The sequence below is a fragment of the Poecilia formosa genome, unplaced genomic scaffold (assembly GCF_000485575.1).
Source record: "Poecilia formosa unplaced genomic scaffold, Poecilia_formosa-5.1.2 Scaffold95, whole genome shotgun sequence".
NCBI classification, from domain to species: domain Eukaryota; kingdom Metazoa; phylum Chordata; class Actinopteri; order Cyprinodontiformes; family Poeciliidae; genus Poecilia; species Poecilia formosa.
Window position 1 is genome coordinate 1112250 of NW_006800034.1, and position 23275 is coordinate 1135524.

Here is a 23275-nt window from a genome sequence, read left to right on the forward strand (position 1 = left end):
GAGAGAGAGAGAGAGAGAGAGAGAGAGAGAGAGAGAGAGAGAGAGAGAGAGAAAAGCATCTGCAGGAGCGACAGCATCTGTCTGTGCTGGGTTAAAGAGTCAGCGCCACATTCACACGCACCTGTAGGATGAAGATGCTGCCTGCGCTCTGAAGAGTTGGGATTTATTCTTTTTTTTTTTTTTTTTTTTCCCCTCCTCCACCACCAAGTTCGCGCCGGAGTTATAGACACTTTTGCAAAGAGAAAATGGCAGCAGCCTCGACAGATTCGGGACAGGGTTCCTCCAAAATCACCCCCGAAGTGCTGCAGGAGATGCTCCAGTTCTACAACCTGAGCCGCCAGGAGTTCATCAACACTTACAACATCCAGCCGCTCGTCTACATCCCCGAGCTGCCGTACAGCGCCAAGACCACCTTCGTCATCATGTACGTGGTGATCTTCGTCCTGGCTCTGGCTGGAAACAGTCTGGTCATCTACATAGTTCTGAAGAAGCGGGCGATCCAGACGGCCACGGACATCTTCATCTGCTCCCTGGCGGTCAGCGACCTCCTCATCACTTTCTTCTGCATACCTTTCACTTTGTTGCAGAACATCTCGTCTGAATGGTTTGGAGGTGAGCTTCAGTTTGAAATAACTTGCGTTTTTCAGTGTGAAAAAAAAAAAGAAGTCATCAAGATGTTGTTTTTTTTCGCAGAAAATGTGATACCTGTCAGGTGGCTGCATGTCAGCGGAGTTATAAAAAAAAAATCACCTGCTCTCCTAAGCGTGTGAACAAATAACATAATTAAGAAGAATATGCAAATCCCTCGTTCTGCACCCAATAAAATAAAGGCATAATACAATAAATCAGAGTAACATGCAAAAAGGTTATTTTGTAAAGTTAATATTCAAATTCAAATGAATCAACATGCTTTATTTATGACAGAGGGAAAATAGATGTTGCCTTAACTCATATGATCCAAGTATCCTCAAATGGATGGTGATGCACCACCAGTTGTTGCTAATCCACCTCATTTGCTTTTGCAACTCCTCTCTAAATCTTTGTCTGGCTGTATGGTCAGAAAGGCAGGCAGCAGAGAGATGTTGGAGTTGGGGATATGATCCTTCACTATTTCGGTCGATGCAACAGATGGTTTGAACTTCTTTCTTATCTCTCTGCTCTTTGGTCCTGCTCTGCATCCATTCATTTTTTTTTTATTTGGTGGTTTTCCAGGTGTTATTTGAGCTTTTGAAGAGCTAATCAGCGTCTCCTGGTTATAAAAGCAATATCTTGTAGCCACTGTTAATTGTTCAAAAGTAAAATACTAATAATAATGACAGTAAACTTTACTTAGAAATGAACAATGTCACATTTTTAATGTTACAAACGAGACTCATTGGGATGTATGTTCTAATTTATAAACTACAACTGCATATTTAATATATGTTCATTCCACACATGATTTATTTTAGGCAGCTTCTCAGAAAAATGCAGTTTGACAAAAAAAAATAAAATACTGATAAGAAATCTAAAAGAATCACACAGAATGTTTTTGCCTAAAAATGGCGATGGCTCAAGTTATGGTTCAGAACACACTTCAAAGTAAATTGTTGGCCAGCATGTAAAAGCGACAAGAATGCCTTCAAGGAAGGAGAAACCCAAAGCACAGCTGTAGCCAATACACAGAAATGACAAATAAGCCCCAGAGTCTCAGAAAATGATGATAGAAAAAAAAAAAAAAAGGGGGCATATCAATTTGAGTTAGACGTCTGTGAGAATACGAGCGATGAAGCACCTCTGGCTCCAGCTGACCAGCTGGTCAAATCCGTGACCCGCAAAAAAACAACTAATGAGGCGAGGAGAGAAAGTGACAATTAACGGGAGAATAATGAGATTAACAGACATTTATGAACTGGACCGCAACCCTGCTTCTTTTTAAATAGGGAATAATGACATTGTGAGTGAGTAAACTCTACTGATGTCATATATTGCCTGCTTACCAGAATACTTCCTCATGCAGTTTTAGATTTTATTGGCAGTTTTGTTATATTTGAAGACATTAAGAGAAAGTTAAACTCTCCATTGCTCCACATTTTTTATGCATTATTAGTTTTTGGTTTTTTTTGCATTATTCTCTTATTGTATTTAAAGATTGTAAATATAATTTCATGCTTCTGCACATACAGCAGTGCCTTGCAAAACTATTGAACTTTTTCCACATTATGTCATGTTATGTCCTCAAACATCGAGTTTATTTGAGTGGAAATTGATATGAGACACCCCCACAAAGGAGCTTATAAATTGTGAAGCAAATGGAGGTTAGTCAGACAGCATTAGTGAACAAACATCATATCGATCGAGCAATACTAAAGACAGGATCTCATAGAGGACAGTTGAAGTCATCGTCTTAAAATAGAAAGAACCCAAGACACCTACCCAGACAAGGTCACCCACTTTAATTGACAACCTGCACAAAGAGAGCAATGGTCAGATAAGCAGCAGGAGGAAAAAAAAAAAGACAACTCTGAAGGAGCTGTGCAGATCCACGTTGGGGGCGGAAGAATCTGTCAAAAGGAAAACTATTAGTTGTGCACTCCACAAATCTGACCTTTATGGACCAGTGGCAAGAAGAAAGCTGTCTCTAACAGAAATGAAATCCAGTTTGCTCTATGTCCATTTATGGGACACAGCAAATATGGGGGGAAAAAAGCAAACGCTGGTGGAGGCAAAACACTTAAACCTGACAAAAGGAAAACTATTAGTTGTGCACGCCACAAATCTGACCTTTACATCATTGCAAACTTGTGTGACGGCCTTGTCAAGCTACCTAAATCCAACAGATGCCCGCTGTTCAATTTGAATAAACTTGAGCTATGCTATAAGGACAAAGCTGCAAAACTATTAGGCTGTAGATGTGCAAAGATGACGCAAATAAAGACCAGGTGGCTCTATGTAACATTGACTCTGTGGGGAAAAATACAAATTGGACATGGAAAATGTGGTTTACATTTGCCTTCACATAAATGTCCATTTGAAAAATTAAGCTCTTTAGAAGGAGAAAAAAACTGTTTCTGTGAGTATGGTGGTGTGATTTAACATCTTTTGTTGGACTTTTAAGGAGGGAGAAGTTTGACTAAAACATATTGGGTTTGAGAACCGCTTCCTTAGATGGATCAAAGATGATCTCTTGTTTTAGGTGATCCATCCTTTGCTGGTTGGAAAATAAATTGTGCTTTGAACGACGTGACCAACAAAGATGTACCCAGCAGCACATCGCAGTAAGACTACGGAGAGCTGAAAGCACCTGTGTCTGTTCCCACAAAAAGTTCAGGGTGCGTCAGGGTAAAGCCTGTACTTCGTTATCTGTGAAATGTGTCCACTTACTGCTGTCTAGCGGGAGACGGCTGCCACCTCAAGCTGTGGGGAAAGATGACGAGGTTGCCTTTGTTTCCTGTCACAGACCTCCCTTCCTCACGGTTCTTCATTAACCTCTGCTGCTTTTCTGGACCTTATCTGTTTTACCCCTTTGCTTTTGCCTGCAGGGGTTCTCGTTTGCAAGACAGTTCCTTTTGTGCAGACCACAGCCATAGTGACAGGCATCCTGACGATGACCTGCATCGCCATTGAGAGATACCAGGGCATCGTCTTCCCTCTGAAAATGAGGCGGCAGTACTCGTCTAAACGAGCGTACAAGATGCTTGGTATTGTGTTTCACTTGAAAGTTCCCATGTTTACGTTTTCTACCTTTTATGCTCCTCTGTAAACTATTTTCAACATATCACGCGCACACACGCTCCTGTAATCTTTGGAGGTGAGGGCTTTTATCTTTAAGAGAAATGAATAAAATCAAAATGACATGGAAGGTTTGCTGTGAAAATAACAGTTCTGTTTCGTTTGATGTAATTTTCATACAACCCTGAAAGGCAGTCGAGGGAATCATCCAGCATTGGATTATGTGAGTTGAGTATGGTGGCTTTACACTAAACAGATCAAAGAGATGTTGAGTAACTTGCCTGGGAGCATGTGACTCAAGTGAGAAGGAAGGGCAGTGGCACTGATGACAAAAAGGTTGCTTTTACAATTTTACGGAAACGTTTTTATCAAAGCAACAACTGTTTTCTCAGATAACGTGGGCTTTTTTTCTGCATGACTCCTACAGGGCTTGTATGGATGGCTTCTGTAATCGTGGGTTCACCGATGCTATTTGTGCAGCAGCTAGAGGTAAGTGCCCTTCGTAGCGCCCCATTACTAAACAGCCTTCTATAGCTTCCCTCATTTCACTGGATAATCACAGTCTTCATATGGATCTGTGTCAAGCAAACAATTTATCTTAGACTAGCACATCATCACTGAAGTCAGTAAAAGTGATTACCTTAGTTGATGTGCAGTGGTGATTTTTGGTTCTCTGGGCCGTCGTCTCCGACTGCTGCCTCAAAAACAATCAACTGTTCATGCCATCAACTGTCCCAACGAAACCTTTTGTACAAAAAACCATTTTACTACATATGCAAACACTAAAAGCTTATATAGGATATGCAAAAACTTCTGAATGAACAATGACCCTAAGCATAAAGTGTTAGAAATTTTAATTCGAAGGGAAAATCTAAATCTAGTTGAGAATCTGTGGCAGCACCAGCTGTTTTTGCAGACATTCGTCGTTCAGTCTCACTTTACCTGGACTACATGCAATGAAATATAATTACAGTAGCAGTTGCTTTTATAAACTACTGAGTGCGATGGGCTGAATCAAACACTTTTTCAGATTCTTCCTGCATACTTATTTTTCCTTCCACGTCTCAGTGATGAACTTGGTTGTGTGAAAGCTTGTCATTGCAATGCGACTCTGTGTGGAGAAGGTCAAGGCAGATGACAATTTTTCACATAAATACAGCAAAGCTTAGCAAAAACTGATTCTACTTTATGCGACAACAAATGACTATTAATCCAAGTTGTCAGCCTCAGCGCTTTTCTCGTTACTCATCCCCAGGTGAAGTATGACTTCCTGTACGATCACTACCACGTGTGCTGTCAGGAGAGCTGGAGCTCGCTGACCTACAGACAAGCGTACACCACCTTCATCATGGTGGCTCTGTTCCTGCTCCCTCTGGCAGCCATGCTGTTCCTCTACACGCGCATCGCTATTGAGCTGTGGATTCGCAAGAGGGTGGGCGACGCGTCGGTCCTGAATACCATGAACCACAGGGAGATTGGCAAGATCTGCAGGTGGGTACCACGGTAGGGTTTACTTCAATTAACAAGACGTTTAGTGAGATTTACAGCCTGTGAGTACGCCTCTTTTGTCGGAAAAAGACTTGGTATTTAAAACATGCTGATGTGATAAGTTAGTGAAGAGAAGAGGTAGGTAGACCACATAAATGTTTGAATCCATGAACAGTAATGATCGACATATGGATGCTATTTGAAGACAATTAATGGAAACTTCTTTCGCATCCCCCACTTTAGTTTTTTTTGTTGAAATGGTAAATTGACAATTGGACCCAGTGTATACCAATTAGTGTAAGTCCTTGGTAAGATGACGTGTTCATGGGCAATACACAATGACAGCTTTTCACTGATCCTCACCTTGCAGATGGTGCTTTTAAAAAGCTTTTAATGAGAATGTCGAGAATGACAAAGTAATAGGAGAATGCAGGCGCTGAGACTGTTGATGGTTTTCTTTAACAAAGTTCTCCTTAGATGTTGACCTTCTTTGCTTCTGTGCTGTGATCAAGAAGTGCCCATCCGCTTTCAAAGTGGACAAAACCTCCACTGGCCTTCGAACACCCAAGGATTATAGGCTGTAATAATCTTATTATTTGATTAATTTGACTTTAATATAATCACGTGTTCTTTTTTCTGTAAAGTAGAAGCGGAGGTATTTGGGTGGCTGTTAGGAGCTGGACTAATTCACTGGTGCACTTTTATTAAAAAACTAAAAAACTAGAGTAGTAAAATTTGAGATGCGCGTTATCATCTACATAAGTGTTTACTCTTGAATGATAATGTGTCCTTTTACAGGAAAAAGAAAAGAGCTGTGAAAATGATGGTCACAATCGTCCTGCTATTCACCATTTGCTGGGCTCCTTTCCACACAGTCCACATGCTGTTTGAGTACAGTAAGTACGGCTTAATGTACGTCTTGCAGTGAAAAACCGTTTGCACTCCTGATATCTTCCTAAAATTTCTTCTCTTTTGTGACACAGAAGAAATCTTTAGGGAAAGTTAACCTTAGTAAATATGAAAAAGCATTGATCAGATGGTTATTTATAACATCAGGAGGTCGAACCAACCTGGTTTTATGTGGAAAAAGACGTTGGCTCCTGAAGACTTCCATCAAGTGTTTACAGAAACAGGCGTCTTTGACATCGCTGTGGAAGGATTTTTACACGCTCGTTCATGGATTTTCTAGCTTTTCAGGTCATGCAACATCATCCCAGTCAGGTCAGAGTCCAGATTTTGACTAGGACACTTTAAATAAATGTTTTTATTTTTTTAAGACATTCAGAGGTGGACATAGTTTATCTATTTGTCTAATACCCAGTTCCATTTTTTGTCCAGATGTTCCTCTTCCGACAATCTGAAGAATCTTATTAAATATTCCTGCTGTGTGTAGTGTGTTAACAGGAATCCAGTTTGCTCACACCTAAAGATGGGGATATTGAACATGTTGAATTGTCTTGGCTCAAAATCTCTGTGGGGTGACATGGATGATGTTTTTATGTTTTCGTGATATTAAGCACTTTGAACTGCTTTGTTGCTGAAATGTGCTTTTAGATACACTTGATTGATTGATCGACTGATGCAGCCAGTCAAAAAGCAATGTGACAAAAACAGAGAGGAACTGAAATATTCAGACAACAAAACAGCTGCCATTGCACACCAGAAAGTCTGGTCGACGTCAGTGGCGTCTTTGTGTGGTTTTGGGCTATTCTGAGACCTTTTGTGTCATGTCGTTCCTCTGGTGTTAGAGTAATTTTGGCTCTTACTTTTCTTTTTCTTTTTTTTGCCCTTATTAGCCGTTAAGTAAACTCTGAAATCAGAGCTTTGTTCTGCTTACGCAAACTGAGATTTTAGGTATGCTAATATACTGATTGTTCATGTCTATTCCACAGAACCTTAAATAAAAAACTACACCTTTAGCAACTGAATTTAAATTAATTTACTTGTGTATATGCAATTGTCTAGATGATCTGGAAAAGAAGTACGACGGCGTCACCCTGAACATGATCATCGCCATTGTTCAGGCCATTGGATTCTTCAACAGCTTCAACAATCCAATCGTGTATGCCTTCATGAATGAGAACTTCAAGAAGAGCTGCGTTTCCACCCTCTCCCACTGTCTCCGTAAACCGAACCACCAGGGTGCCGCCACAGTCGCGCCGAGACTAAGCGTGCAGTTCATCAAACCACAGAGCAGGGAAGCCTTCGTGAACGCAGATGAAGACAACAGCTCAGAGCAGCGCTCGGCAGAGAGGGGAGCATCATGCTCGTCGTCGCACAGAGAGAGCTCCCTGGGAATTATTGGAGAGAAAATTTCAACCATCCAAACCGAGCTCCCTCCGAACAGCTCTTCTCAAGTCAAATAAAACGTTCGGGCGCTTTCGATTTGCAAATCTGCCGTTTGCAATCATCAGCTGCCACGGAATTGGAGCAGCTTTGAGAACGTGACAAATAAAGACTCGGCGCTCCAAAGCCTTTCGGCATCCTCTGCAGCGCCAGGAGCCGGAGAATGAGGATTTAAAGCAGTCGGAACGTAGAATGAGTTTTATTGTAAATAGGTGCAGCAACGGAATCCGTACTGAGACACTGAAACGACTGTTTGCGATTAAAACTGAGACTTTATTTGTGCTTAAGATGGAATCTGGAACATCATGTTCACTGAGCGTTTAAAAACGATGTTTTATCATGAATTTCTGTGGTTTTCTGCTGCAGCAGCAACTATTTAGAAATGTTAATGAAGAACACACTGCAGTGTCATGCTTGTGGCGTGGAACTGTGGGTGCTCTTCTGCTTCAGTCGTTAATTTGCTTTCGTTGTGCATAAGCTGAAGTCGCTTCACGCTAATTGTGCACTTTATTGCTAGCCTGAAAAATAAAATAAAATAAAAACACATTTGAAGAGATTTAATAATATTATGACTGGAATTTATCACTGTTTAAATTCTAACTGAATATATTTTTTTAAAGTCAGATGCACATTTGCTACAGTACTGCAACTCAACTCGGTGACAAAAGACTTTTGTTGTTTTGTTTTTGTTTTTAACTGACACTTATTGAGGATTATGGCTTACGGCTGATGAAAATCCAAAACTTAAGTCTCCCAGAAATTTCAAATATTACACCAATAAAAAAAAATAAAAAAAATAAAAAAAAGCAAACATCTTAACACAAAAGTCGACCTACTAAAAAAGTATGTCCTTGTACTGAACAGTTTATGTATACATAAGTTTCCTTTTGTATGGACCTGACGGTCCTTAAGGGTGCCAAGTCCTGCTGAAAAATGAAATATGCATCCAACAAAGTTCATCAGAAGAGTGAAGACTGACGTGACTTAACATTTCCTGATAGACAACTGCGCCGACTTTGGATTTGATCAAACAAAACTTTTTCTTTTTTTCCTTCCACTAAAATATTAGTATGCTTGGTCTTATGTGATGCTCCTTCTACAGAAAAATATTTGGAATTTTCATCAGCACCAAGCCTTGCTCATCAAAAGTAACAGAAACGCTCAAGATACAGCATGCAATGCAGTTTGATCCAGTTCCATTTTTTAAAAAACACATGATAATATTCTAACTTATGAGCTGCACATTGAATAATGTGAAAATAAAATCTATAATGTGAACTATTGTGAAAAATGTATATGACGACATTTGATAATTTACACCTAAAGTTCTGACCTTTACATAAATCTCATCTCACATTCTACTGATGTTTAACAAGTCTATTTTGCGAATAAGAAAAATGAGACAGCTGGTCGCAGATGCCTTGTTTCACTCAGATTATTGTTACCAACAAGAGTAGTCCGGACCTCAAGAAAACTATTATTTACTGTGCAATTTATAATTGGTGCTGAAAGTGTGTTCCCTTGGGGACTTTTGTTTGTTTTGTTTATAGAGGAAATTGCTGTTTAAATTGCAGATTTGTGGCAGTGTTGTTGCTTTCAGGGACGGTGTAGTTCTCTTGCATGGGCTAAGCCACTTTAGTTGTTTGCAAAAATGAAGCTCTTACATTTTTTACGGAGCCTTTCTAACCTGATGGAATGGGAGGTTAGAAATGTCGATGCCACTTTTCTTTGAAAATGCCAGTGGCCTCAGAGCAAAAATGGCAGTGACCAGTGACCAAAACATTTATTTATTTATTTATCATTTAAATGCTGCAGTTTAAAATGAGAGCTGACTTTACGTAAACCTTTTTGAGTCACACTTTAGCCACCTGTAACTCCCTGTGATTTAGAGAAGAAATGCAAAGAGGCACTCAAGAGGCACTAGTGACCTCATTTCAGGTTCTAGTAATTTTCACTCAAATGTTAAGTGACAATAACGTTTGAAATGGTAATTAAGAATGTATGATTTTTCTCATTCTGCTACAGACTGATTGCTTTGTTTATTTTTGACACATTTAAAGTTTGTGTTTGCAGTGCATTGCAAAACTATTCACACCCCATGACTTTTTGAAGCATGCGTTGGATCATTACAATGACCAACTTCAATGCATTTTGCTGGGATTTTGTGCGACAACTCAACACAAAGGAAAGGTGACACACACACACACTGATACCTAAAGGCAATTTAGAAAGACCAGTTAACCTGACAGTCTAAGTTCAAGCATTTAAATTAATCTGACTTGTTCAAATATGTTTTTAACACTTTTCTTTTGGATTTTCTTGACCAAACTGTGGGACACTGTTCCTGGTTTGCGCCACCCAAATATTGTCCTACACATTACCGACTTTGTAGCATTATAAAAATCAAAAGTCACAATTTTGATTGTTTATTGAAATTTGCAATAAAAGACATTACCTTTCCTAGCATTGTATCTGATCCTTTCTGGACATTTTCTAACAACTATGTTTAGTCATTTGCATTAGAGATATGATGTTTGAAGAGTTGATCAGCACATGCTTTAAAATCACATTTAAAGAAATGTTTCAGTGGTATTTATTGTATAAGCCTTGGACGACTGATCATTTTCTGAGATTTTTTTCCCTACTGCCTAAAATACTTCTAGTTTGATGCTGAAGTTTTTTGAAAGACAAAGAAACTAAACTCTCGCCACCTTTACATATTAAGCAGCGGATCATGAACTGAATCCTAAAAAGGCCTCGAAACAGGTTCAAAGTAAATAAAAGCAAGAGCATGCTGGGTAAAAAAAGAAAGACTTATAAAGCCTACATTTCTCCCCCGAGGGTGTTGAACCTTAAGCTGGAGAGCTCTTCTGAAGTCGAGGATGCTTCTCCCAACAGTCAGGGAGCCTCTGCAATACAACCCACCAATATGACTCAAATGCATTAACAGAAAAGTCACTACTAAAGGAAAAACTCTCTTCTCTCAGCAACACAGGAGAAGCTGTTGAGATTGAAACAACCCTGTGGGGGATTTGTACATTTAACAGCTTGTTCACATGCTTTCCTACTCTGTTTTAAAAAAATTCAACATAATTTTTTTAATCATTTGTCCAAATGGTAAACTCTGTTTTTAACAAAGATATTATTACTCCTGACTTCCAGGACAGAGTCATTGTCACCATTTAGTTTGTCTACAGTCTTTTTTTTCTTTGCTAAAAAATAAAGCAAAACAAATAGTAAAGAAAGAACATGCTGAGCTCCTTTCGCAGTGCTTGTTGTTTTTCCTCTGCATTTCCATCTTGTCCTATCAACACCATGCTGAGCTTGCTTCTGCTTTAGGTTTCTTCCTGTTAATAGGTGCCTCTCTTTAGCATTGCCTCATGTTTGCTCAAGATGGAGGGACTAAAAGTTAATTCGATGACTTCCTCAGACAAATGACTTTTGAGAAGTTGAGTATTAAAATCCTCAAGTGGTTTTGACAGATTTGTGTCATAATCTGGATCCAACTGGAATGTATTTAATGGGATCTGTATATTACAGCGTCCCGAAAACATATAACTTACGGACATTTTTCATATTGTGTGACTTAACTACAAATGTCCCTGTGTTTTGTTGGAGTTTTATGTGGTAAACCACATAAAACCACATAAAACTAAACTGTGAACTGAAAGAATGAATAGGTTTGTAAACACATCTATTTACAAACCTTTTGCTTTGCACAACTAGAGACAAAAATCTCGTTTTATTCTGTCCACTACATGTCTTGTAGCAAGCTGCAAATGGGACTTATGACTCTGTTTTAATTGGCTTTTTCCAGCTACTTTTCGTCAGATATCAGCTTCAAATAAAGCTTGTTTCTCTGTCCTGTCAGAGGCTGCAGGTGTTCCATTTTCTTCTCAAATGAAGGACTGAATTAATTCAATAGGTTTACAAACCTAAGCTCTTAAGTTTTAAGAGCTTCAAATATTATTTCATACCGTCACCAAAGCTTTATCCCTGTTGGGCGCGTTTCTTCATGAAGCTGTTGGTTCACTAATGTTCTCTAACAAACGTCAGGAGCCTTTCCAGGAACAGCTGTAACTCTTCACTTGCACTTTTCAATCACTAATTGAGTGACTTCTGAAGTTAACTGGCTCTACTGAAGTTTATTCAGGGGTATCAGACTCAGTTGCCCCCCAAGTAAAAATTTATTTTTTACTTGGTTGCGGTTGCAACGAAAATGGATGTTAATGATTCTTTTGTAATAACGAATTCATTTGAACAGATGAAAAAAAAAGTTATTCTTCATCCTAAAACAATTGAATTCAGCCTATTGGTATTTTTAAGTGCCTTGATATGTAAACTGAGTTGGCGCTCTACAGGTACAACATTTAAAACAAAAAAAAACAAAACAGAAAGAAACGTGTCATAACCTCACATTATTACAATTAGTGCCTTTGCGATCTCTGGTTGTAGTTTTTCCATACAGCCAACTTATGAGTTTCAAAGGTGTGTTGTCTCTTAAGAGTGATGGATTCAGTCATTATGATTTATTGATTTCTTGTTCGCCTCTCAGTCCAATCAGCAACTTGTATGTTTTTCATTTTCATGTTTTGCCTTTTTAACCCCAGTTGGTTGAAACAAAGGAATTTCATGCCATGTCCTCAAGTTAAGTGTCTGTTTTGTTTTTTTTATTGTGACTTGCTGCTCCACATAAATAGAGATCTGGTCTGATTAGTTTGGCCACATTGCTAAAACAAATCTTTAATTATGAAACATTCTGCACCCACAATAAATGGAAAACAATTTTTTCCTCTTTAATTTTAGAATCTTGTATTTATTATGACTATTATTGGCCTTTTCTCCATACATACTTTTCAGTGGCTTGAGATGAAATAAACGGTCAAATAAAAGCTGCAGTGAGATTTGAGAATTTAAACGGAGAAAACTGAACTCAAATGCGACTCTTTGTTTCTCCATAATTAGAGGTAACAACTCAAACAGCTACACCGTCTTTCCAATGCAGTTCTGTCATCAATAATTCAGAGGTTTGTCTCCACACTCTGAGAACATAAGGTTATATAATAGAAGAAACATTATTTAGCAGGAAAAAAGGGGAAAAACTGCTTTCCTATTTGTTTTGTAGATCAAAAATAAAAATAAAAAATATTACCATTTATCACTTGCTGACAAGTTTGAAAAGCAGCAGTCTCACAGTGGTGACATCAGGCACTGATGCCAAAAAAAGAATATTATTCTTTGTCAGAACCCTAACAAAAACAAAAACAAAAAAACAAAAACAAAATCAAACTCACAGCGGGCACTTGTAGTAAGATATTCATACCGTCTCTCTGAAGACGGTATGAATATTTCGTGCTGTTTCTTTTGTTGTTGCTATGTGAACAGAGGTATATGAAAGTCTGCGTTGTCAAAGAGGAGCGGCCTGGTGACGGGAGTGGAATCCTTGTCAGCCTTGTGTAGGAGTTTAAACAGTCCCGTTCCGATATTCATTGGAATTCCCATAATGATGCACTCTGACACGCCTGCAATCAGAACACGGGAATCTTTTAATACCTGGATCAGTCACACAAAACAGGTCAAATTACCTGCTATAAACACAAAAGTTTACCGCAGACGGAGTCTTTTTGTCCAAAGTAGGCGGCGTCAAAGAGGTGGTCGGCTGTTTTCTCAAACGAGGCCAGCATGAGGACACTCTCCTTCATTTTGGCTAGTCCAAACCTGGTGATTCCCAGGATCTCCCCCTTTCATACAACATCACACCGAAAGGGAAAGATGCAAGTGAAACACTTAATAGGACACATCGACTATAACCAGATGCGTAGGATTTTATGTAACGGACGGACACTAGTAGGACAACTGTGAAGTGGACGGAATAGAAAACAAAGATCTGAAAAGTGTGGAGTGTGGTTATATTCAACCCCCTTTCATCTGACACCCCAACATAAAATCCTGGACAACCCAATACCTTCAGCGGGCACATAATGTCAGGCGCCATGTTTTCTAAGTACCTTGTAGGACATGAGATCTGCCAGAAGCATGACGTGACGGCGATCGATGCTCATGCCGTGGTTCACCATGGTGTACTGAATCTCATTAATGATAGTGGATCTTGCAGCCTCAATACCCAAAGTCCTTTCAACCTAGATGAAATGTCAAAACACAATCATTTGCCATTTAGTTTATTTTAAAATTAATCCCGTTCCCTGTATCTTAGGAACCACCAAAAACAAACCCACCAAAACTATCTGGCTGCTGAAACACTCAGCATAGGTGGCATTTAGATGAAACGGAAACAAATCAGGATGCTTTAGAAAACTATAACTAGATAATTGGCCGCCAAACTGCAAAGACACGGTTTAATACTGAGCACAGCAGTAAGCATTACTTGTTTTTTTTGTTGTTTTTTTTCAGCACCCTGCGGACTATTATTGTCTTTAAATCACTAACAGAAAGCTCAGACCATGGACAAGCCTTTTGATGTCAGGCAGCATAAATAGAAAGTGGACTGGGCTTAAAAAGACAGATGGAAATGCCATCAAATTAGATAAATATAAAATAATTACCAGTCTTTATTATAACTGGGGGAATGATATCGCAACAGAAACTGAGGGAAATTTGAAAATTAAAAATATGGCAGAATCAAAACAAGCTGAAATGAAAATAGTGGGCCATTATCTTTAATGTGAGATCACTTAGAGACCTAATAATGCCTTGTGCTTTTACAACTCACAATTAAAATTTATTTATTAGATCCTGCAGCTACTCAGCAAACATAATGTTGTCAATGAATGTAGAAATCTGCATGGCAGTGCAGTTGGTAGCACTGTTGACTTGCAGCAAAAATGTCCTGTGTTCTGAATGGAGTTTGCATGTTCCTGTGCATACATAGGTTGTCTCCTCCCACAGTTCAAAGGCCTGACTGTTAAAACTGGGGAGTCTTAATTGCTCATAGGTGCATGGTTGTTTGTCATTTCTGTCTTGATGTTGCCATGGAGTTTCTCACAAGCAGCTGAAGCTGCTTGAGTGAAGGAAACAAAAAATTACAAAAGTGAAATTATTGTCATGATTACTGAAATTTTAATATCACATTTTTATAATTTTTTTTTATGAATTAGGTTTTCTTTTTCTTAATTCTAGGCTTAGTCCTTTTTTAATACTTAGAAAAAAATATTTGCAAGACTCACATTTAATAAATATTACTGGAAACAACAAGTGTTTCAGTATGACAGAATATTCAGGATTCTCATCAGTAACATGCCTCAAATATATTCTTTAGACATTTTCGCCTACTTGTTTCTGTCTTTTTTAGCATTTAGCCCATGGAGGAATCCCTGCAGACCTGCCTCCTGTGCTGTGTGTTAATTAGTTTTAGAAACTGGCAATAATCCAACAACAATTCATCTAAAAAAACAGGAAGTGTTACCATTCAATATCAGACAAATTGCTAAAGATTTTCAATACTTGCATCACATCTAACTTTTACGAAGGATCTTTGCTTGGAGAGTTATTTTCAAGTCGAGGGAAGTTTTTCCAAAGAAGTTGATGTGAATGCAGGACAGGGAAAAGTGGCAGCAGCCAGTAAAAGTGGAAAATATAGCACAATATAGCTTTTTCTCTGTGTAAAAGGCTGCTTTTCAAAAGCTGCGAATGACACTGAAATCATCAATCAGAACAATTTCAAAGCTCCATAAGAGAGCGCAAAAATCTGTACTGAGACAAAAAGATAAATCAAATCCTCATCGCAGTTCTAATCAGTAATTTCCTGCAATTTAAGCTGCGTAATATATGCAGAATGACTGGCGAAACAATTTCAACATGCATGCCCCCCTCTTCACACGTACCTCATACGTGTTGTTCGAGGTGGTCCGGCTCCCGTTGACACCATGCGTTGCCATGACAGCTCTCATGTTGTCGCCTTCAACCAGGAGTTTGTATTTGTTCTTTCCGCTTTGCTCGTCGATGTGAATGACGGCTCGGGCAACTTCAGGTATCCCCTGAACCACCACCTTTAAGGGGAACACGCAGCGAGACGTGGATTTATTTGTTAACTAATGACTCTTGACTTCAATTTGATCTTAATCTAGGTTAACTATAACAGTTTATTTCCTTCCTCTGCTAGAGAATCTCAGATGTGAAACACTGATGTTGTTTTCAGTAGATGGATATTTTGGTATTTAAAAAAAAAAATTCATTTTTATTTGCCTAATGTAATATTCAAAATTTCAAATTTCAAAATTTGAAATGAATATAATTTGAACATTTCTGATTAATTATGTTTTATTAGCTGCAGGTCACGATAATTCATTAATAAAACACAAAATTTTATCTGTGTGTTTTTGATTTTTGTAAACTCATACATTCAAAACACACACAGTAAAAAGGTTCACATAGTATCCAGGAATATTAATGGAAAGTTTGATGGAAGGAAAAACTATGATAGGAAAAAAGCTTTACAAGGAACAAATTACCACACCCTTGAAATGTGCAGTTAATACTAGAATCGAAACAGTGTTTCGAATCTATGTAAACTCAGATTCAAAACACACAGAGGAATTTTGGATTTGATATGTTACCTGTAAATTGTTTTTCAATCTAGAAAGAAAACATTTTTGTGCTTTTAGAAGAAAAATACATTTTGCCAATAATTTCTCCAGGGCTCCCTATCCTTCTTGGATCTAGACAGATCAATACTGGTATTAACTGTCACTTCATAACATGCCCACAGAGATGTAACACTCTGACTTTAAAGAACCGCTCCCTTCCATTCTGTTTTTCAGCTTTTTAACATTGTTCTTCAGGCTGTCAACTGTCCGACAGCTGCAGGGTGCTCTTCTTGTTGCTTAAAAGGCTTTTCAAAACTAAAAACTATCTAGAAGTAAATAAAAAAAACATACATAGCGAGGAGAATAAAAATCTCCTTTCTTAAAGTCCCAGTTTCCTCAGGAGCGGCACCAGAAAGGCTGGCCTTATAGAAAGGTGAATATTAAAGGTCCTAAAAAAGTAAGTTTTGTATATTTTTATTCAGCTATTTTTTTACCTTTGGAAGTTCTTCTTTTAACGACTGCAGAACGTAATACATGGAGCTTTTGTTGTTCTCCCGTGGCGACACGCAGACCACCGCCTCACCGTGCACGGCGATGTCGCTGGGCTTCACTCGCAGCTTCGACATGCATATCGAGTACCGCACCGTTTCCGCATTCACCTGGCGGACAAAACATCTCTGCTAAATGAGCCGCAGGCGATCAGGCATGACAGAAGCCTGAAGTTCTCTCAGAGCAATAAGAGTGAAACATGTTTAGACAGAGCTGTGAAACAAAAGGATTTCACAGATGAACAAACTGAACCGTGAAATCAATGAAGAGTTTGTCTAATTGAAGTCACTAAAAAAATAGATTATCTGTAAAGAAGTTCATTTACAATGCAACTTGTTAAAGTACAAGATCTCAATGCCATGTTTTCATTATTGAACATATTTATTAAAATGACGAGGAAAAAAACATAACTGAGATTAACTCATGACCAAACCAGGACAGGTAAAAACGACAGAATGAGTGTGGGTCATTCTTTAATTGCCTTTTTCTTTAACTTAAAAGAATAGCTTATAATAGTTCTATTAGATAAGAAGGGACGGCTGCACAGTGGCGCAGTTGGTAGAGCTGTTGCCGTGCAGCAAGAAGGTTCTGGGTTCGATTCCCGGCCCCGGTCTTTCTGCATGGAGTTTGCATGTTCTCCCTGTGCATGCGTGGGTTCAGACAAGGGTGTTCAGAAAATGGATGGATGGATGGATAGATAAGAAGGTGCCTGACCAATAAAACATTTAAAAACCAAAATTAGAAGTCGATCCTGAAAACATACAGGCAACCAGTGCAGAACGGACAACTTAACGTGCTCAGTTTGCCTGTTTCCTGTTGGCAGACATGCAGCAGCGACGGTGTGTGTCCAGTACAGAACACAGAAAGATGCAGTGGTCTAATAATAGCACGCATCAGCCTTTAAGCGTGATGCTTGATTAATTTTGCTAATTAATTCTAAATGATAGACTGAACTATCCCATTGTCCTCTTTATTTCATTTAAAACCAGTCTAAAAATATATATGCTCCTAGATCACTGATAGCAGTGCAGTTACAAGAAACCAAAGGAGTAACAGAACTGCTGCTTTTTAAAAGTTAGTTTTTCCAAAAACAATATATTGTTCAGTCTTATTTTCATTCAAATGTGAAAAGTTAATCTAAATCCAAATATTAATCTCATTTGCCAGATTCTGTACAGACTAATTTCCATTTTCTCCCAACAATAATACAGGACACCATGTTTTTCCAGTTACACTGTCTCCGTCTCACTTTCTGAGCCCAGTTGAAGATCCCAGCTTTGATTTTCAGAGCTTTCTAAGCTGTAGCCACCAGTGGCCCACAGACTGGAACTATATCCCTAAGCTTTAGATCTATGGACACAAACCTCATCTATTTAAACCTTATTTAACATTTTCTTCTGCGTTATACAGGTCCTTCTCAAAGAATTTGCATATTGTGATAAAGTTAATTATTTTAGATTCATTGCACACCAACTGAAATATTTCTGGTCTTTTATTGTTTTAATACTGATGATTTTGGCATCCAGTTCAAGGACCTGTATTTATTTTATTTTTTTACATCTTCTATTCTAACTGTTCTTGTATAGACGTTCTGGTCTTATTTTAACAAGTAAAAAATAAGCCTTATTCTAATATATTCTAATCAATTAACACCGTTTTTCATTGTCCTGTTTGCTCATGATAACATTTCATAGAACATCTCAAACATTACAACGTGACCAAATAGAAAACGAAGAACCCGTTGGCGTGCAAATACTTATGCGCACTAGTACTCGTTGTAACTGAAAGGAAAGTATAAATTATTGAGCACAGATGGGATTCGTTTCACAAATGCAGTGGGAAAGAAAAAGGAGAAACGAGCCGTACCTCCAACCGGAGCAGCCTTATTCTCTCCAGAGAGAGCTTCACCAGGATGAAGCAGTCATCCGGGAGGAAAACCTCTTCAATGTACTCTGAAATCTGTCGAGGAGCACAAAAAAAAAACAAAAAAACGTGGATTAATTTCAGTTCGGCACTTGAAATTGTTCACGTTTCACATTGCGTGTTCACTTGTGACCCACTGGTCAATTTCTGCAGCACAATAGCTCCCGTTTAGAAGATTAGGAAAGATTACCTCTCCCAGAAGCGTTTTCTCAATTCTCCCCTTCACCAGCCGGGCAAAGTCTGCGTCGTCTTCCACGTCCAAGTGAGCCGTGATTATAGGGGTGCTGCATGGTGAGAGAAGAACTCTCAGTTGCTTATTCAAAACAAATTAGGGGCCCGTTTACTACTGTGACACAGAACAACATTGAGTAGCTAATTTCACTCTGAATCAGGTGCTAAAGCTGTAGACTTGAGGAGCTTTTCAACAGGTTAGGACGACTCGTTAAAGCACGTACTCCTAGCCATTTGAATTGTAGTTATAACTAAAATATTGCTCCATCTGACAGCCATAAATTACAGCCCATTTCCAAAGATGCACCATTTCAAAGAAAAGTGCCACCTTTGAAAAAATAAAATAAAATAAATCACTTTCGACACAGGGAAGATATTGAATTTTCTCTGTAACTACTTACCTTATATTCTTGGAAGCGTTAATAATTTCTTTGATGCGAGGCACCCCCAGAGTGATATTCATCGACGCCACGCCAGCGAAGTGAAAGGTTTTCAGTGTCATTTGAGTGCCTGGCTCTCCGATGCTCTGGGCGCAAAGAGCTCCAACTGCTGAACCTGGCTCCATCTGAGCTCTTTACCAAGAAGTAAAGGTAGTAATCAGTCTCTCAGCTAAGACAGCAAAATTGGAAGCATACAATTCGATGTTAGAACATAAGATTAATACAGATCATGAGAGAAGGAAAGAAGTTGTTATATACCTCTTTGTGATTGGCTAATTCTACTGTATAGTACTTGCAAAAGTATCCATACCACATTACTGTAGTATTAACATTAATAAAAAGGCAGGTCCTAGATCAGATCATTTCAGCCCCAAGTCAATTTCAGTATAGCCAATTCCAAATGAGCTATTTTTACAAAAAATAAATAAATAAATAAAAAAGATCTCTGCAGAGGAAGAAATCACACATCTAGTGAATGCAAAATGTCTCTCTCTTGTTTTTTTCTTTTTTTGTTGTTTTTTTATTTTTTACAGGAACTACAGCAAATACTTACTGGCACAAACATTTGTCCTTTTCTCAAATGGGAGACCGGTTTACAGTTTAATTGCAAACAGTTCTGTCTTGTAAAATCCCACATGTCATCACATGAGAGAGTGTCACGTTTTACTGACGTTCTTACAGCAATGACATTAGGTTGGCCAACTGTGGAATCAAGTGGCCAATGAGAACAACTACAACAGCTTTAGATGCGCAACATTTTGTAATTTTGCTTACAACATGACAACATGTTTAAATGGTTTAAGAGGTACGAATACTTTTGGAAGGAATAATCAAACATTGCTGAAAAACAGGCAAAAAAGATCATTCAAAAATAAACACTTGACGCCAACACTTGAACACGGTTTTCCAAATGATGTGGACAGACGTTGCACTGGCTTCTGTATTGCTGAATGTAACTATTCCAGTACAAAATTACATCGCTCGTCAAATACCGGATATATCACAAAGCATTTAGAATAGAGACTCGATAAAATCAAACCACCATGAGTTTTGTACCTCATATACTTGTCTCTGCAGGTTCCTAAAAACTTCTCGAGTTGGGTTGGGGTAATTCGGTCCAACTGATAAAGAACCTTTGGCTGCAGGGAATAAATAGTTTAAAGACAGATTTATAAGAAAGATTAGATCTAGTGCCGCCATGATCACACTAATTTTTCTTAAATTGTCAATACCTCAGTAGTCCCGTTATCATTGATGCCATACTTGTCTCTGGTCTTCTTGATCCTCTCTGACATGGTCTTTATGAATTTCTTTATCTCCTGAAATAAAAGAACGAGGCAAAATCAAAAGGTCATTTAGGAACAATCTTTTGAATGAGATGTTTGTGTGATATGCAAAATGTTTCATTGTCATGCAAAGGTTAGACGCTGCAGTAAACCTGTTAGAAATGAACTGGACACAACCTCACTGAGAAATCTAAGCAATAAAGAGAGCATTCAGATATTTGAGTCAGTCTGAATGACAAAGATCAGAGTAATTTTGACAGTCACACTGTTATTTAATATGTTCAAGACACAAATCTTGCCGGCACACCATTCTGGATTTAGTACAACAATCCAACATGCTTGGTCACTGTACCTCCAGGTACTTCTCTGCACCAGTCTCTGTTAATTCCTTCATAATAGGGGTGAAAGTTTGAAATTACAACCGGCAAAGTGTTTAACAGGCAAGTCGATGTTTTTTTGTATTTCTATTTTACAACTAAATGCTATGTTGTTTTCAATGATATTTAACCCCAGTAAATACACTGAAACTTGTGGTTGTATCAAAATAAATAAATAAATAAATAATGTTAAGAAGTTCAAGTGGTAAATTGTAGAAGTGAAAACTTTCTCCTGACACAAATAAGTATACGGTACATGCTTAATGCACCGGATTTATTTCCAAATAAAACTGTAGCACAAGCAAACTAACTATGCCCAATAAAACAAACTTGGTTACAATATAGAACATTAACAGCAAGGTCAAACCAATTTCCAAACATCTTTCGTTTCCCCAAAACAACAAGGTCACAGTAGTTAACGGAAATCAAAAAGTAAATGTAACTCAAGTCACAGGTCCATTAAGAGATTTAACAGGAAAAAAAAGAAAAACCTGCAAGTTATTTTTAACCCAGCTTTAGATTGTATATAACATATGTAGGGTTCTAAATAATTAGAAACATCCCCCCCAAAAAAAGGCATAAAAACAGGAGATTAAAAACGGTAAGACCAGAAACGACAGTGATGAAAGAACAGGGAGGCTGAAACAGTCAAAACACTATAAAAGTCAAAGAAACTATAAAAGGCCTCCTCTCCGTTTGGTGGAGCTAACAGGTCCAGTCCCTGTTTTCCTGGAGATAAAAAATTTTGAAGCTCTTTCTAACTATATATTAGAAAACAGAATAACAAATACTTTTGCTATCTTCATTGGGTTTCATGACATTTCTTACTCACGAATGCTAAGTAATAGATGTTGCAGCGAGTGTCAAAGTAGCTTATTGATCTTTAGCTCTGGAAAGTAGACTAACTTTAGCCAAGACAAATTACATAAACTCTTTTCAGGTTTTCTTGGCTTGTTAGGCCATAACACTGCAGTTTGTAGAAGAAAGGTTGATCTGCTTCTGGAGGAAAAAGTAAACACCTCCTACCCAAGATATAAATGTGGGTTTGCGACATTTATCCAATTTCTAGCTCACATTTTTGTTTTTGTGACCCTGTTAAAGCAGCTGGATGTGCTCTGGTCTCAGGTTCAGTAGTTATTCGAGTAAAAAAAAAAAAAAAAACTCAAGTTCTTTCACAGTGCAGACCTGTGGAGTCAAGGCAGAAGTTTTTCAATCTGGTGATTGCAACTTGTTTGAACACCTGAAAATGGTGGTTTTATATGTAAAAGAACAAAATTCTTCATTTAGTCAACATCTGAACTCCATCAATGAGCCACAAAATGTCAGTCAGCTGACATGTAAAATGGAGATCGTAGTCCTAAACGGTTCCACTTGTTATTAAAAATGTAAAATGGTTTATAATTTTGAAAGAGGTCATTGCCCAAATAGAAGGGCGAGAGCACCATCATTTTACAGGACAAAAACTGTCTGAGAGCTACAACAGTTAGCACATTAGTTGCTGAAATAAACCAACAGCTTTAAAATTTGTAAACTGCTCAACAATTAATTGTATAAAATCCCAAAAGATGTCTTTTCCCCAGGCAGATAAAATAAAAAAACAGCAACTATGAGGATCTTTTTCTGTAGATTTACAACAGTGATACGCTTGGGCAATTCTTACCTCCAAGAAGCTGTCTCTGCAGCACAAAAAGTCCGCCTTTTTCATGATGCCATCAGCAGTGAGGACGAGCTCGTTCTGACTGAGGGCCGGCTCACTTGGGCAAGTGTAGACCGCCTGGAGAGAACAAAGAATCAGAAACAATCACCCGCACAATCAGTAGTCACTGGCAGAGAGACAGCAGCCCTCCGGATGAACAGTTCGCATGCGTGCTCCATCATTTACTGCATCACACTAGTGTTTAACAGACTAAATGACTGTCATTCTTTTTAACATCTCTGAAAAACTTCACAGTGATTATTATAGACTCAATGCACCTATCTGCATTCCGAGTTAAGAATGTTGCTATCAAGGCATCTTTAAACGGAAAGTGGATCAGCCTTTTGATCCACTATGCTGACTGGTCAAATGTTAAAAATGAGAGCCTATTTCCAAGTCAAATATATTTTTATCCGCATTATTTTTGCAGCTCCAGAGAATCTGTGATATCCCATGTTTTTCTTGTTACAAGCCAAATGATCAATTGCATCAAAACTGGAAGTAAATGCTATTGTTCTATAATCCATATGAATAATTATGACTTAATCTTATATGATTAATGCTTCCAGACCCATAATAATAATTCAGGTCGAGGAAGAAGGGGGAGAAATTACATACCACAAAATCCTCAAAGAAGAAAATCTTCCAAATCCCCTAAGGTGGGTGTAAAATTGAGTTTCTGAAC

General features: G+C 38.3%; 2 protein-coding genes across 2 annotated transcripts in view; one reads left to right on the top strand and one right to left on the bottom strand.

The window, feature by feature from the left end:
- The first annotated feature begins 71 nt into the window (after window positions 1-71).
- On the top strand, window positions 72-10765 carry qrfprb (pyroglutamylated RFamide peptide receptor b). The gene is made up of 6 exons (XM_007558305.2): window positions 72-612; window positions 3522-3680; window positions 4139-4200; window positions 4967-5202; window positions 5998-6095; window positions 7165-10765. Exons 1-6 carry the CDS (start codon window positions 246-248, stop codon window positions 7563-7565), a joined length of 1323 nt encoding a protein of 440 aa, XP_007558367.1. The 5' UTR covers window positions 72-245; the 3' UTR covers window positions 7566-10765.
- The window catches only part of polr3a (polymerase (RNA) III (DNA directed) polypeptide A), a 28382-nt gene continuing 14323 nt past the window's right edge, over window positions 9217-23275 (bottom strand). Inside the window, exons 20-30 of the mRNA XM_007558306.2 lie at window positions 22555-22668; window positions 20464-20550; window positions 20288-20370; window positions 19193-19363; window positions 18751-18844; window positions 18504-18596; window positions 16583-16747; window positions 15387-15551; window positions 13554-13685; window positions 13154-13286; window positions 9217-13067 (exon numbers count right to left, since the gene is read on the bottom strand). Coding sequence (XP_007558368.1) covers window positions 12919-13067; window positions 13154-13286; window positions 13554-13685; window positions 15387-15551; window positions 16583-16747; window positions 18504-18596; window positions 18751-18844; window positions 19193-19363; window positions 20288-20370; window positions 20464-20550; window positions 22555-22668 — 1386 coding nt within the window. The 3' untranslated portion in view covers window positions 9217-12918. The remainder of the gene's footprint in view (window positions 13068-13153; window positions 13287-13553; window positions 13686-15386; window positions 15552-16582; window positions 16748-18503; window positions 18597-18750; window positions 18845-19192; window positions 19364-20287; window positions 20371-20463; window positions 20551-22554; window positions 22669-23275) is intronic.

Bases quoted from the DNA above. Each gene is read 5' to 3' on its own strand.
- qrfprb (XM_007558305.2), top strand. From the start codon at position 246: ATGGCAGCAGCCTCGACAGATTCGGGACAGGGTTCCTCCAAAATCACC. The intron at 613-3,521 runs GTGAGCTTCAGT...TTTTGCCTGCAG, and splicing joins CTCGTCTGAATGGTTTGGAG to GGGTTCTCGTTTGCAAGACA. The intron at 4,201-4,966 runs GTAAGTGCCCTT...ACTCATCCCCAG, and splicing joins TATTTGTGCAGCAGCTAGAG to GTGAAGTATGACTTCCTGTA.